At 44.3% G+C, this 15,011-nt stretch overlaps 1 protein-coding gene across 1 annotated transcript in view; it reads left to right on the top strand.

Moving 5' to 3' along the window:
- The first annotated feature begins 10,796 nt into the window (after positions 1-10,796).
- Positions 10,797-15,011, top strand: part of LOC123042802 (mediator of RNA polymerase II transcription subunit 15a) — a 5,112-nt gene continuing 897 nt past the window's right edge. The window contains exons 1-6 of the mRNA XM_044465180.1: positions 10,797-11,004; positions 11,641-11,752; positions 12,246-12,354; positions 12,449-12,617; positions 13,494-13,605; positions 14,138-14,246. Coding sequence (XP_044321115.1) covers positions 10,886-11,004; positions 11,641-11,752; positions 12,246-12,354; positions 12,449-12,617; positions 13,494-13,605; positions 14,138-14,194 — 678 coding nt within the window. The 5' untranslated portion in view covers positions 10,797-10,885 and the 3' untranslated portion in view covers positions 14,195-14,246. The remainder of the gene's footprint in view (positions 11,005-11,640; positions 11,753-12,245; positions 12,355-12,448; positions 12,618-13,493; positions 13,606-14,137; positions 14,247-15,011) is intronic.

Here is a 15,011-nt window from a genome sequence, read left to right as displayed (position 1 = left end):
AGTCCCCGGCAGTTCCAACCGATGAGTTTCATTGGTCCCAGCAGGGCTGCTCCTGCAGCCCGGCCGATATCATATCATTTGTTACACCACCCTGAGTTAGCTCCTTCGCCATCTGAACATCGTTTCCTCCATCCACCCTGCCTTTCTTACCAATCTTCTCTCCCTCATCCTCCACTCTGCCCCGTTTAAGGCCTGTAGCATCCTTCCTAGCTCCACTCCCCTCTGTCTCCGTCCTCTCTCTTATTTTCTTCCTGTAGTGTTTTCCTCCCGGGCTCTTGCTCTTCCCTCCTCCATTCATCTTCTCCTCCCTGCCTTTTCCTCCTTTCTCCGAGCGAGTATCTTGACCCTGGATTGTAGTTGCCATGGTAGTGTCATTTTGCGGGGTTGGCTGGGGGGCAACTTGGCCACTTTCTTGAGGTGTTCCCTTCTTTTCTCCATCAGGCGACCCCTCATCCATCTGTAGCTTCTTAGGGAGACCCGTTTTCCTCGGTGCAGCCCTCAGTTTGGGGGGGCTGGTGACTTCTTCTCCTTTATCCACCTTCTCCAGGCCACCATCACTAGATCGTGAATCACTCTTCCTCCATGATCTGCTATCGCTTCCGCTACCTGGTCGGCCTCCCGACCGACTAAAACCATATTGGCGACTCCCTCCCAATCCCCTAGCAGCACTCCTCCACACTCCTTCCTCTCCCATTCCCCTTCTCTGACCCAGATCAGCGTGTAGCCAGCGGCCAAACTGTTGTTGCTCTCCTCTCTTCAGCGTCACCGAGCAGTACTTGTCCCCATGCCCGATGATGCCACATGTATAGCAGAAATCTGGCAAAAACTCGTATTCAAATCTGCACCAATCCTTGTCCTCATCTTCCTTGACCGTGCCATCTGAGATCATTTTAGTTGAAGTATCAGACCCCTCATCTGTCACGTCTTCCAACGTAAAACCCCGCATGATCGGTTTGTCTATTCGCATTCGTATCTTGATCCTCAGGAATCTACCAACTGCACTCCCATCTGCTCAGATGTCTGCTTCTACAAACCTACAGATTATGTTGCCAATGTCCTTTGCTGCTTCCCCATTCATCATACCCAGCGGTAGGTTGTACACTCTAACCCAAATCGGGATATCCTTGAACTCATAGTCCTCCAGTCGCTTACTCGGGACATAATCCTCAACCACCACCAAATCCTTATCGAACATCCAAGGTCCGTTGTCCAACGCCTTCCTCTTTCCAGATTCTTGGTTGAAGGTGAACATGAATTGATTCACCCCTATTTCTTTGCAGTCAATACCTTTGATTGGGCACCAGACTCTGCCTAGGGTTAAGGAGATTGCATCCGGATGCGCCAGCTTCTCCGACAAGACCTTGCCCACTCCCTGTGTCGCTGCCTCCTTCCCCTTCTCCTTTGCCGAGATCCTGATCCTAACCCCTTTCTTTTCTTCATCCGTCAACTTCAGGCCCTTCAGAAGCCCCACAACGCCCTCCATCGTCATCTACCCTCCCCTCCTTCCTTCCTCCCCCCCTCTCCTCCTAGGGTTTAAGGTGGTGTACGACCACGCGCTCTAGGGAGCACGCAGAAGATTTGGGTGGGAGGGACGAGATCTCGAGAGCGCTCGAGGGAAGGACTCGCCGGTGAAGGATCGTGGGGAACCCTAGACGCGGACTCCCTTGATCGCGATCGCCCCGTGATCGCCGGACCAGACGTGAACCGTCACACGTGGGACGGACTAGATGCCTTAAGGACGGACCCTTTGGTCTCACTTAAGCCAGTTTTTGTAAGCAAGTGATTTTTTCGGCCTCCACCAAATCAACTGAAATTTTATACACATGATCTCTTATACAAATATAGAGAGAATGTGAAGGTTTTACCTTTCTTTGAATTGTTTTCAATTTATAGTGTTTCGTTGAGTCTTAGGCCAAAACCTCGGACTATACCTTACGGGGGCAATCTAAACTTCACATTTTATGAAAATTCCTTAATAATCCCGTTTATGACCTGTGTGTCACCATGAAGAACATATTTTGGATGATTTGGAGATGGTAAAAAAATCACTTGCTTAAGGACGGACTGTTTGGTCTCTCACTTAAGCCAATTTTTGTAGGCAAGTGATTTTTTCAGCCTCCTCCAGATCAACTGAAATTTTGTACACATGATCTCTTACACAAATATATAGAGAATGTGAAGGTTTTACTTTTTTGAATTGTTTTCAATTTATAGTGTCTCGTTGAGTCTTAGGGCAAAACCTCGGACTATACCTTACGGGGACATTGTAAACTTCACATTTTGTGAAAAATCCTTGACAAACACGTTTATGACCCACGTGTCACCATGTAAAACAAATTTTGGATGATTTGGAGATGGTAAAAAGTTCACTTGCTTAAGAACGGACCATTTGGTCTCACTTAAGCAAGTTTTTGGATTAAGTGATTTTTTCGGCCTCCTCCAAATCAACTGAAATTTTGTTAGATAACACTATGTTCATGCCTAATGGAATCTCACATGCCAAATCGACCAAGATGGTCGGTTACTTCTTTTGGAGCATGACAAAACTACAACTGCTAATGTTAGATATGTAGGCCCTTCAGCTTGCCAACATATATGTGTTCCTTAGGAACAACCCTTGTAATCTAGAGATAGTTACATAGTGGAGTACATTTGAAAATATCTAAGTAGATATTAAAGGATTTCAAAATATATGTGGATAGACATATAAACACTCGTTGAAGGGTCACAAATAATCTAATGCATCCTATTTCACATTTAGTTAATTTTATTTTAATATTTTTCAATGGTAGTGTTGTAAAAAAGAAAATTATAAGCTAACGAAATATACCAACAAATACCTGGTTTAAAAATATATTTGAATACAAAGTTTAATAATGCATCCTATTTCACAGTTAATTTTATTTTATTTTAATATTTTTTCAACGGTAGTGTCGTAAAAGAATTATTATAGCGTAATTCTAGATCATATGTAGAGGTACAAAAGTTCAATATAAAGTTCATATACAGCTACAATTAGGACCACACTCAAATACAACTACTTTTGACTAATTATTTTTTTAGGGAAATAACAAAAAATAACTTGAAAATAGAAATATTTAGATATTCTCATAGGTCTATTTTCAGTGTCAAACACAAACTTAACCGTTGAGTACCTAATTATAACAAACAAACTTGACAAAGACAAATATATATGGTAGGCACGCTCCTCCTTCTCTTTCTCAGCGGCGCACCGCGTCTCCTCCTCATGAACGAGAGGCTCATCCTCACTGTCTGGATACCCGTTCGCCATGTACTTGTCGTACTGCGCCAATATTCTGCATGTTGGGACTCCTGACACCATGACAAGTTGTAAGCAAAGTGGATGGTCGAAATAGGCATCACGGAGGGGACGTTGGTTGGGTCCATCGTGTATGGGAGGGTGTAGAAAATGGGAATGCGAGAGACGTGCTTAGCCTTACTGAACAAAGGGGCACACATGTAATATGTGTTTAATTAGAATGAGGCTATGAAGGTGAACAAGCAAATCTAATCACGCTGCATCGCTCAACACCAGAGCCTTCCCGTGCGTGGTGCCCAGTGCAATCAGTCTAGCTTTTCTTTTGTTTGAGAAATACCAGTCTAGATATTTTCGAGGGAAGAAATATCAGCCTATATATATTCTTGTGGCAAGAAATATCGGTCTAGATACTTTTAAGCTCCCACGAATTGAAGAGTCATGGTGCGACGTGGATGTGGTCATCGCTCCTGGGCCGACGAGTAATTGGTCGGTTCGTTGGGTTAAGGCGTGTGCGTTGTGTAAACGGGCGGAGTCAGCTGGTCTATGCCGTATCTCTCTCTCTCTCTGTCTCTGTCTCTGTCTCTCCTAGATGCTTCCCTTCGCCTCCCCATCGGCCCATCCTTTGCTTGTCTCTGTTGCGCGCAATCGGACGGCCATACAGGCGGGAGCACCTATTTGACGCATTATGCGTCAAACAGAGGTGTCGCCGCACAGGGGGTCCCTGAATGGGCCGGCCCTGTACAACGACGTCAAAACTGTTCTTGTTTTCTTGTTTTTCCCTTTTTTTGTTTCTTTTTCTTCTTTCTTTATTTCGTTTTATGTTTCTTTCTTCTTCGTTTTTCCCTTTTCCTATTTCAAGGTTATTTTACCTTTTTTAAACTAAGTTAATGTTCGAAAATTGTTCTTGCTTTATAAAAACTAGTCGACAACCCGCATCCGCACAGGCTAGGGATTTACATAAATAGGGAAAAGTTGAATAACTTTTGACTTGGGAAATGTATGAGAACTTGGAAAGCATATTTAACATTTCCCAACAAATCACTATATATTACGAATAACAGGGTTGTACGAGTAACAACATACAATTTGGGTGGTAACATACCATTATGAGTAACATAAAGCCACATATTTCTGCTGGACACTCCATCTCACAAGGTACATATTCAGTTATTACAAGAACTAGAAGAACCCCGTGTGTTGCAACGGGGCCACGTTAACTTTAAGAGCTCAATATTACGACATTGACGACCTTTTTATCACCAAATCCTCACACACACACTCTCTCCCCCTCCCTCTTCCTCACTCTCTCTTCCTCCCTCTCTCTAACACACACACATAGCCTATTCTCTCCGCCAATAAGACTTACTCAATTGGCAATAATGTGTGGACTTGTGGTGAGCTTGACTGAACTAATGGATAGTGTGATATATTCCCCAATCATTTAACAATAAAATTTCAGAAATGGGAAGATTATGTAACACCTCAAGTCGTTAGCTACAGTGACCTCATCTTAATGATGCCATGGCATCAGGCTTGCTAAGCCAAACTGCCACTTGATAAAAATCAAAGCCCAATTTAAATTTAAAATAAAGTCAAATAAATTATTTCGTCAAACAGTAAAACTAAAATGTTCACCATATTCTATAAATTCCATTGATCTTTGACATGTTGAGCCCAACATTATTTGACCCAAAAATTAAATCTTGTCAAATTAATAAGAGGTCCAACAGTAGTTAAAATAACCAATTAAATATAAACCTAATTTTATGTATTTCCTTTTGGCCCCAAACTTTTTGTGCCACCTAAAAATATTGTGCTCGAATTGTGTGCATAGTTTCACAATTAACAAAATCCATTTAGTTGATATAAGAATAAATAGAAAATGGTGTTAAAAAGGAGAAACGGATTAGAATACATTAAAAACTAAAAGGACGATGAAAAAGGGTATTCCCCCAACCCCCCGGGCCTTGCCACCGAACCGACCCAGTGGTCCAGTCCCCGCACGGTCGTCTTCTCCTGTTCCCCGAGCCCGTCGCTACAGAGCCGGGCTCCCGCTCAACCACCTCGCCGTCATCGAAGGGGAATGGATTAGGGTGACGCCCTGCCTCCCCTGCCCCATGGCCTCACTCCTCCTCGACGCCCCCTCCCAGATCCACTTCTCCTCCTCGCTCGCTCGACCCAGTGATCTGGACGAACTCAGATGCCACAGCCACCATGACCGACCCCGTCCACACGGCCACTGCCCTCCCCACTGGCTAGGAGCTTGTCGAGGAGCTCCGAATGCCTCCGCTACTTTGTCTGCGCCAACGAGATCAAGTCCAGCACCCCCAGATCGATGTCGTTGCCGTCTTCCTCAACCTTCGGCCACCGCGATGCCGTTCGATCCGCTCCACCCCGAGCTCCCCTGTCTTCCCCTAGGGTGCCATTAGCGTGATCTCCTCTTGCCTTTCCCCAGTTTCCCCTCTCGTTTTCTCTCGTTAGTTATTTCGTCGTGGCCGAGAGCCGCCGTCCGCCATGGCCATTGCAGGGGTATCCACTGAGCTCCTCGGATTGACCCGTGGCACATTCCCGCTCCTATGCGCGCCCATGCCCGAGCCTTCAGCTCTTCTTCCATGCCCGTGGGGCCACTCCCTTTCTAGCTCTCCATGCCCATGCACGTGCCACACCGCATCCGTCGCGCCCGCCGTTGCCATCACACTCGCCATAGTCACCGCACCACTGTGCCTCGCGCGACGCACACCCTGGCCACGCGTCACACTCTCGCTGGCTGCGCTCGCCCCGTCTGCTGCCGCCTATCCCTTCGCTCGCCCTGCTGCGCGCCCCTGCCTCGCGCCGCCTCCTGTCGCGGCCATCTTTTGCCGGCCGCCCCCTCAGCCACGCCGGCCGCATCTCTGCCCTCCATCGTCGGTCGCTCGCTTCGCCTGCTGCGTGCTTCTTCCTGCTGCTATGGGCTGCTCTACCACTGGTACGCTGTTGCGCCATGCCCTCGACACCGCCGTGGATAAATGTGGCAGAGGGATTGTCAATGGAGTACGAGAAGGAGGTGGCGGAGAAGGTGTGGAGAGGCAAGAGGTCTAGGGTGGCGTCAGCTGGCTGTGGTGGAGGTGATTATGCGAGAAGGAGTTGAAGCAAAAGGAGAAGTCACAATTGGAAAGAATCGCAAAAAAATCATAACCCGGAGATCTCATTCCAAAAAAATGCTAATATCGATGGAGGGGTGATTTCCTTAAATAGGTGGAAAACATAGGAAATATTGGATGTTATCAAGGAAAGGTAAAAATTTAGAAAAGTTAGGATTTTAAACTGATTTCTATGCAAATGGGGTTTTATTGTTTGGTAACATGATATCAGTACCTGCCCGTTTGTGACGTGTCTGATTAGGAAAGTTTGCAAATGTTAAGAAACTATTTATTGGGATTTGTGACGTGTCTGTTGTTTGTTTCCTATAACAAATTTCACTAATGAGAGAAATCCATTGATTTAGATAAGCTAGGAAAGTTAGATTCAAATCTATTATTTGTTTCTTAAAAAATTGTTATTTGTTTCCTAAGACAAATTGAACCAATAAAAGGAATCGATTGATATGAATAATTTAAGGAAGTTAGATTCGTGATTTATTATACGTTAGGAAAGTCCTGATTGTAATAAAGAATGGAGAGAAAAATAAATCGATGGACCAGGATGGGAGGGGGTGATGGGAGGAGAGACGAAAAAAAACCAGCGAAAATAAACCGTGGAGACTATTCACCAATTGCTCCATTAGGAGTAGAGACTCAACTAGAAGAACTGTCCCAGGGCGACAGAAGAAGAAGAGGTGTAAATTACACACTGGAAATATTAAAATGAAGCCTAAAGGTACAAGTTCAATTAGAAACATCAAGTCGGGCCTTACACATGACTAGAAGAACGCTCGTGCGTTGCAACGGGGACACATTAACTTTAAGAGTTCAATATTACGACGTTGGCGACGTTTTTTTACCATCAAATCCTCACACACACACTCCCTCTCCCTCTTCCTCACTCTCTCTCCCTCTCTCTCTATCACACACACACACATAGCCTATTCTCCCCGCCAATAAGACTTACTCAATTGGCAATAATGTGTGGACTTATGGTGAGCTTGACTGAACTAATGGATAGTGTGATATATTCCCCAATCATTTAACAATGAAATTTCAGAAATGGGAAGATTATGTAACACCTCAAGTCGTTAGCTACAGTGACCTCCTCCTAATGATGCCATGTCATCAGGTTTGCTAAGACAAACTGCCACTTGATAAAAATCAAATAAATTATTTCGTTAAACAGTAAAACTAAAATGTTCACCATATTCCATAAATTCCACTGATCTTTGACATGTTGAGCCCAACATTATTTGACCCAAAAATTAAATCTTGTCAAATTAATAAGAGGTCCAACAGTAGTTAAAATAACCAATTAAATATAAACCTAATTTTATGTATTTCCTTTTGGCCCCAAACTTTTTGTGCCACCTAAAAATATTGTGCTCGAATTGTGTGCATACTTTCACAATTAACAAAATCCATTTAGTTGATATAAGAATAAATAGAAAATGGTGTTAAAAAGGAGAAACGGATTAGAATACATTAAAAACCAAAAGGACGATGAAAAAGGGGATTCCCCTACCCCTCGGGCCTTGCCACCGAACCGACCCAGTGGTCCAGTCCCCGCACGGTCGTCGTCTCCTGTTCCCCGAGCCCGTCGCTACAGAGCCGGGCTCCCGCCCAACCACCTCGACGTCATTGAAGGGGAATGGATTAGGGTGACGCCCTGCCTCCCCTACCCCATGGCCTCACTCCTCCTCGACGTCCCCTTTCAGATCCACTTCTCCTTCTCGCTCGCTCGATCCCAGTGATCTGGATGAACTCAGATGCCACCATGACTGACGTCGTCCACACGGCCACTGCCCTCCCTGCTGGCTAGGAGCTTGTCGAGGAGCTCCGAATGCCTCCGCTACTTCGTCTGCGCCAACGAGATCAAGTCCAGCACCCCCAGATCGACGTCGTTGCCGTCCTCCTCAACCTTCGGCCACCGTGATGCCGTTCGATCCACGCCCACCCGAGCTCCCCTGTCTTTCCCTAGAGTGCCATTGACACCGTCGTGATCTCCTCTTGCCTTTCCCCAGTTTCCCCTCTCGTTTGCTCTCGTTAGGTATTTCGCCGTGGCCGAGAACCGCCATCCGCCATGGCCATTGCAGGGGTAGCCACTGAGCTCCTCGGATTGACCCCGTGGCACATGCCCGCTCCTATGTGCGCCCATGCCCGAGCCTTCAGCTCTTCTTCCGCGCCCGCGGGGCCACTCCCTCTCTGGCTCTCCATGCCCACGCACGTGCCACACCGCGTCCGTCACGCCCGCCATTGCCATCATGCTCGCCACAGCCACCGCACCACTGTGCCCCGCGTGACGCACACCCTGGCCACACGTCACACTCTCGCTGGCTGCGATCGCCCCGTCTGCTGCCGCCTATCCCTTCGCTCGCCCCGTTGTCGCGCCCCTGCCTTGCGCCGCCTCCTGTTGCGGCCATCTTCTGCCGGCCACCCCCTCAGCCACGCCGGCCGCATCTCTGCCCTCCACCGTCTGCGTGCTTCTTCCTGCTGCTATGCGCTGCTCTACCACTTGTATGCTATTGCGCCATGCCCTCGACACCGCCGTGGACAAATGTGGCGGAGGGATTGTCAATAGAGTACGAGGAGGAGGTGGCGGAGAAGGTGTGGATAGGCAAGAGGTCTAGGGTGGCGTCAGCTGGCTGTGGTGGAGGTGATTATGCGAGAAGGAGCCGGAGCGAAAGGAGAGGTCACAATTGGAAAGAATCGCAAAAAAATCATAACCCAGAGATCTCATTCCAAAAAATGCTAATATCGATGGAGGGGTGATTTCCTTCAATAGGTGGAAAACATAGGAAATATTGGATGTTATCAAGGAAAGGTAAAAATTTAGAAAAGTTAGGATTTTGAACTGATTTCTATGTAAATGGGGTTTTATTGTTTGGTAACATGATATCAGTACCTGCCCGTTTGTGACGTGTCTGATTAGGAAAGTTTGCAAATGTTAAGAAACTATTTATTGGGAGAGAAGTTTGTGACATGTCTGTTATTTGTTTCCTAAAACAAATTTCACTAATGAGAGAAATCTATTGATTTAGATAAGTTAGGAAAGTTAGATTCAAATCTATTATTTGTTTCTTAAAAATTTGCTATTTGTTTTCTAAGACAAATTGAACCAATAAAAGGAATCGATTGATATGAATAATTTAAGGAAGTTAGATCCGTGATTTGTTATACGTTAGGAAAGTCCTGGTTGTAATAAAGAGTGGAGAGAAAAATAAATCGATGAACCAGGATGGGAGGGGGTGGTGGGAGGAGAGACGAAAAAAAACCCAGCAAAAATAAACCGTAAAGACTATTCACCAACTGCTTCATTATGAGTAGAGATAGTTGCGCTAAAACAAATCTAGGATACAACCAACAAAGACATAATCACCAGCCTAGGTACGAAACCCCAGCACCAACTCGGATCAAGTTGTCGTTCACATTTCCTCTGCAAGCATGTCCTTGAGGAATTCTAACATTTCATCAAAGTCCTGCTTGACGTTAACAAAGATAAATAGATATTCTTCATTGTTCAGTAACTTTGCATATTCCGCTAACATATTGTTCTTGACTTCATGTTTACTCAAATACTTCAGTGAAGTAGCCTTGTCATCAATGGGTTCTCTGGATGCCCTCTTCGCACTCTTCCTCGGCACACTTTTACAACATGAACTTGTGGAATCAGCAGAGAGGAATGCCCTTAATTGTGCCTTACTGATAACGGCTTCAGCCTGGAATCCAAAGTTTCATCAAGTTAACAAACAAAACGAAAAGAGCAGGAATGGGGCAAATACCGCCTGTTCAGCTCGAGAGTAGTGTATTGTACAGTTTTTAAGAAATCTTTGAAATTTTTGATATGAACAGTTTTTTATATGTTATTTTTCAATACATTAATATTTTTTGAATTGGAGAAATTTTGTGAAATTTCTATACATTTTTAAATACACGACCTTTTTTAGAAAAAACTAATGAATGTATTTTTATTTTCCGAATACTTATTATAAAATTTGAAAATATTTTTTAAAAATCACAAACATTTTCCGAAGCCACGGCATCACGTCCAATGTAGACAAGATCTATTCATGTAGGAACGTTCCTTTTTACTCCGCATATAAGATTTGCGTCTAGTCAAACTTTACAAATTTTGACCAAATTTGCATAAAAATATATCAGCATCTAGAATATCATATATACATAACATGAAAATATATTCCATAATGAATCTAAAGATATTTCTTTGGCATTGTAAGTGTTGATACTTTTTTTTTCTGTAAGTTTGGCCAAACTAGAGATATTTTGATTTCAGACAAAAGTTATGTGCAGACTAACAAAACGGAGGGAGTATTATAAATTTTAAAAAGGAGGCACCGCAAGGGGCTTTCCCTCCTCGTCGCCGTCGTCTCGTTTTGTATATAGAAAAGGCAGAGGCGGGGCGCCTCCACCTCCATCCCCTCGAGACCCGACCAGTCGGCATACTACACACGAACCACCAGCCATGGACACCAACTGGGGCGTTGGCGTCGGCGTTGACCTGAACGCCCCGCCGCCCACCGGCGGCGACGACTGGCGCGCCCAGCTCCTGCCCGAGGCGCGCAGCAGGGTCGTCAACAAGATGTACGTATGGACTCTGCTCGATTTGCTCTGCCTTGCTTTGCTTTCCCCTCCCTCTAAAGTTCTAATCCATGTTCATTCGAGCCTTCCTCCGCGTTTGCTTTCGGTTTCCAAGGGATTTCCCGCGTGTTTTCGGCTCGATCTTGTCATCGATCCATCCGATAGAGCTTCGATCCAGCCATGTCCTTAGCGGCAGCAACATATTCTTCGTCGTCGATCTACACACAAGCTCCCCTCCGGTCTCTGCGCCTCTGTACTAGTACTATATTACCCAGGTCAAAATTGACTAATCAACTTCCTAATCGGTCCAGCCTAATCACTTCATCATTTAACTTAACTAGGATTAAATTATATCTGAACAATTTAACACACAGATGTCACAGCGTTTGATCTCCTAGGGGAAACCATGCTCTTAGTGCTGTGCCGGGATGCAGTTTTGTTCTGAAGCTAGGGTGGATATATATTCCTCAAATGTTCAGAATTACGCCTTGGTCTTACCAAAGTTGAAAATTACGCCTTGCTAGTTGCATATAGGAATTCAGAATTGGAGATCTACCTCAATTGGCTGCTCTGCCTACTCGTTCCACCATACATCTCAGATGCCACATATTTTATCCACATTTTGCATTGTACGTGTAGAATGGAATGTCTGAAGAAGCATCTGCCGGTATCAGTGCCAGAGGGACTGAACGAACTTCAAATCATCGCGGTGCGGTTCGAAGATAAGATCTATACTGCAGCGACCAGCCAGGTAATTTAATCCGTCTTGGCGGCTACTCGAAGCAGAGCACAGTTTATTTTATTTTTAGCTATGGGGGTCAAACAAGGTTTATGGGCTAATAATCATAGTTTTAAATAGCGCGCTAAGCATCTTAGCGACGGACCTCTTCCAAATGCTATAGCGTGCTATAGCGGAGCTATAGCGCGCTATTTAAAATGTTTGTTCATTTGTTTAGACCAAAGTCTCTTAGCGCAAGACATTTTGTAAACGCTATAGCGTGCTATAGCGGAGCTATAGCGGGCTATTTAAAACAGTGCTAATAATAGAGCAGAACTGTCTCCAAATGTTGTAGAGGATACTTTTTAAGTCATGTTAAGTACCATGTATAACTATGGTTGAAATGTTAAAAGCTCAACCACCTTCTCGAGCATGCTAAACTGCTAATCAACCAGAACTGTTGGTTGCAAGCCACTATTAGTAATTTGGTGCAAAACTTTACATTGTTTTCCTTTGTACTACCCAGTCTGATTATTTGCGGAAGATCTCTCTGAAAATGCTATCTATGGAGACGAAGGCACAACAGGCTCCTGGAAATGCTCAAGTGATTCCAAATCTAAACAACCCCGGTCAAGGTATCATATACAGTGAACTGAGTGCTCCACACTTTATCATCAAGCGCTGAGATTTTGTGCTTTAATGCATTAAATCAACCTCCACCCTCTCCAGCATCATGTTTAAGAATGCCCGACGGAACCCCCTGGCGGCCCATCCAGGGTTCAGACCCCGCTGCAGTCGCCGCTGCTGCCGGCGTTGATCCGAACGCCCCGCCCCTCACCGGAGGTGATTGGCGCCCCCAGCTTCAGCCTGAGGCGCGCAGCAGGATCGTCAATAAGATGTAGGGACTGTAATTGATTTGCTCTGCTTTGCTTTCCTCTCCCTCAATCATATTAATTCGATCCTTCTCCACTTTTTGGGGGGATTAGATGATTTGCCACGCTTTATTAGGGGTTTGATGATTTGCCCCAGGCTTATCTCAATGGCAGGTGGCCCCGGCCCCACCCGTCAATCTCAGTGTGGGTTATGATCTAATTTCTCCCACCTTTTCGGTTTCCCACATACAAAAAAAGGAATTTCCTGCGTGTGTTTGGGTCAATGTTGTCATTGATCCATCTGATATATCTTTGATTCAGCCATATTCATAGTGGTAGCAACAGATTCGTCATCAATCTACACACAAGCTCCCAGTTTTTGTGCCTCTACTCTTAGGTCAATAATAATTCCTGCTGGGGCATTGACTAATGAACTCCGTATTGCACCTGCTTTTAATCCAACCTAATTACTTCATTTAACTATAATTAAATTCTATCTAAACAGTTTAATAGTACAAGTTTATTGACAAAGAGGTGCAAATTTGTCATGCCATACACCAATACAGTATAGCACAGATATCACAACGTTTGTCTCCTAGGGGAAACCATGCTATTAATTAGTACTGTGCCGGGACGCAATTTTGTTCTGAAACTAGAGTTTCTCGAATGCTTCCCCAAGTGATATTCCTCACATGATCACAAGTCATGACTAAATCAACCCGCGCAGCACCTCCTTGGTCTTATCAAAGCAAAAATTATGCCTTGCCTATAGGAATGGAGGGTGTATATGATTGAGAATTGGCTGCCCTGCCTACTCGTCCCACCTTACATCTCAGATGCCAGATATTTCATTGCACACTATGCATCTTCCAATTTATTCATATTTTGCATTATACGTGTAGAACGGAATGTCTAAAGAAGCATCTGCCAGTATCAGTGCCAGAGGGACTGAACGAACTTCAAAAATTCGCTGTGCGAAGCGAAGAGAAGATCTATACAGCAGCGACCAGCCAGGTAATTTAACCTATCTTGGTGGCTACTCAGAGCAGAACTGTCTCCAAATGTTGTAGAAGATTTTTTTACATCATGTTTAAGTACCTTTAGCAGTTTACCTTTTTTGGGGTACCTTGGGTGACTTTTTTTGCTCTCCAGCTGCCAATGTTTTCTTTACCTGCTCTTGGGAACATATCCTGATTTTTCTCATGCTTGGAAACACACACAAATTTTCCTGCGGTTGCCGGGACTTGAACTGCGGCCATGGGTGTGTCAATGCCCACACTCAACCATTTGCAGCACATCTGAGTTATTTTAGCATTTTCACACTTAGTACACATACAAATAGTAAGTTAATAAGCTACTATATTCTAAATCTTTTTAATTATGTTACATAAATGATAGACCAAAACGCTGATCATGATCTTGGTTATTATTGATCACATGTTGAATCTTGTAGTGAACTGTCTCCTGATGGGCGGAACTGTTGGTTGCAAGCCACTATTAGTAATTTGGTATAAAGCTTTACACTGTTTTCTTTTGTATTGCCCAGGCTGATTATTTGCGGAAGATTTCTCTGAAAATACTATCTATGGAGAAGAACACATAACAGGCTCCTGGAAATGCTCAAGTGATTCCAAATCAAAACAACCCCGGTCAAGGTATCATATACAGTAAACTGAGTACTGCACATTTTATCATCTTCGCTTGGATGTCGATTCTTTTTATTGCATCATGTGCTGAGATTATGTGCTTTACTGCATTAAATCAACATCCACCCTGTCCAGCATCATGTATAAGAATTTTGCATCTAACTTGTGTGTCATGTGTCCGTAGTTATTGAACCCGGAGCGGCGATTGACATGGTAAGTGCATTAGTTCAGTGTTCAGACCGTCGGATCCGCGGTCCAACCTGTTGGTTAAATAAAATATGATTGCATGGTTTTTGTCTGTTAGTATATGATAGAAACAATTTTTTTTAGATGATATGATAGAAATGATGTCAAGTACGAAGATAACAAACGAACAAAGCCTCTACCTTCATCCTACCTACAGAATATTTTACTGACCCCTGGTTCAGCGCCCAATTGGGTGGTTTAACCGGGTTTTTGCCGGGTCACAACATGTTGATTGGATCAACCTTCACTACGAACCAGATTGGAACACGGCTTTGGTTCGGTTTGTTCTGGTCGGTTTTAATAACTATGCATGTGCCAGCTTAGACAAGTCCACTTTTTAGGTTGAATTATTGCAGAAGTTCACTTTTCAACTTTGAACTCGGAATCTGGTTGTTTTTAACCTTCAATTACTAAATTTGTTTACTTTACTCCCTTGGCCCTATCCAAAGCGGTTCCCCGGTGATATGGCATCAACTTATACAAGCCAACAACACTTTAACAAAAAATATATAAAAAATATAAAACAAG

Source organism: Triticum aestivum, chromosome 2B (genome assembly GCF_018294505.1).
Source record: "Triticum aestivum cultivar Chinese Spring chromosome 2B, IWGSC CS RefSeq v2.1, whole genome shotgun sequence".
Classification (NCBI taxonomy): domain Eukaryota; kingdom Viridiplantae; phylum Streptophyta; class Magnoliopsida; order Poales; family Poaceae; genus Triticum; species Triticum aestivum.
Note: the sequence above shows the minus strand (reverse complement) of the source record. Positions and strands in the feature narration are given on the sequence as shown.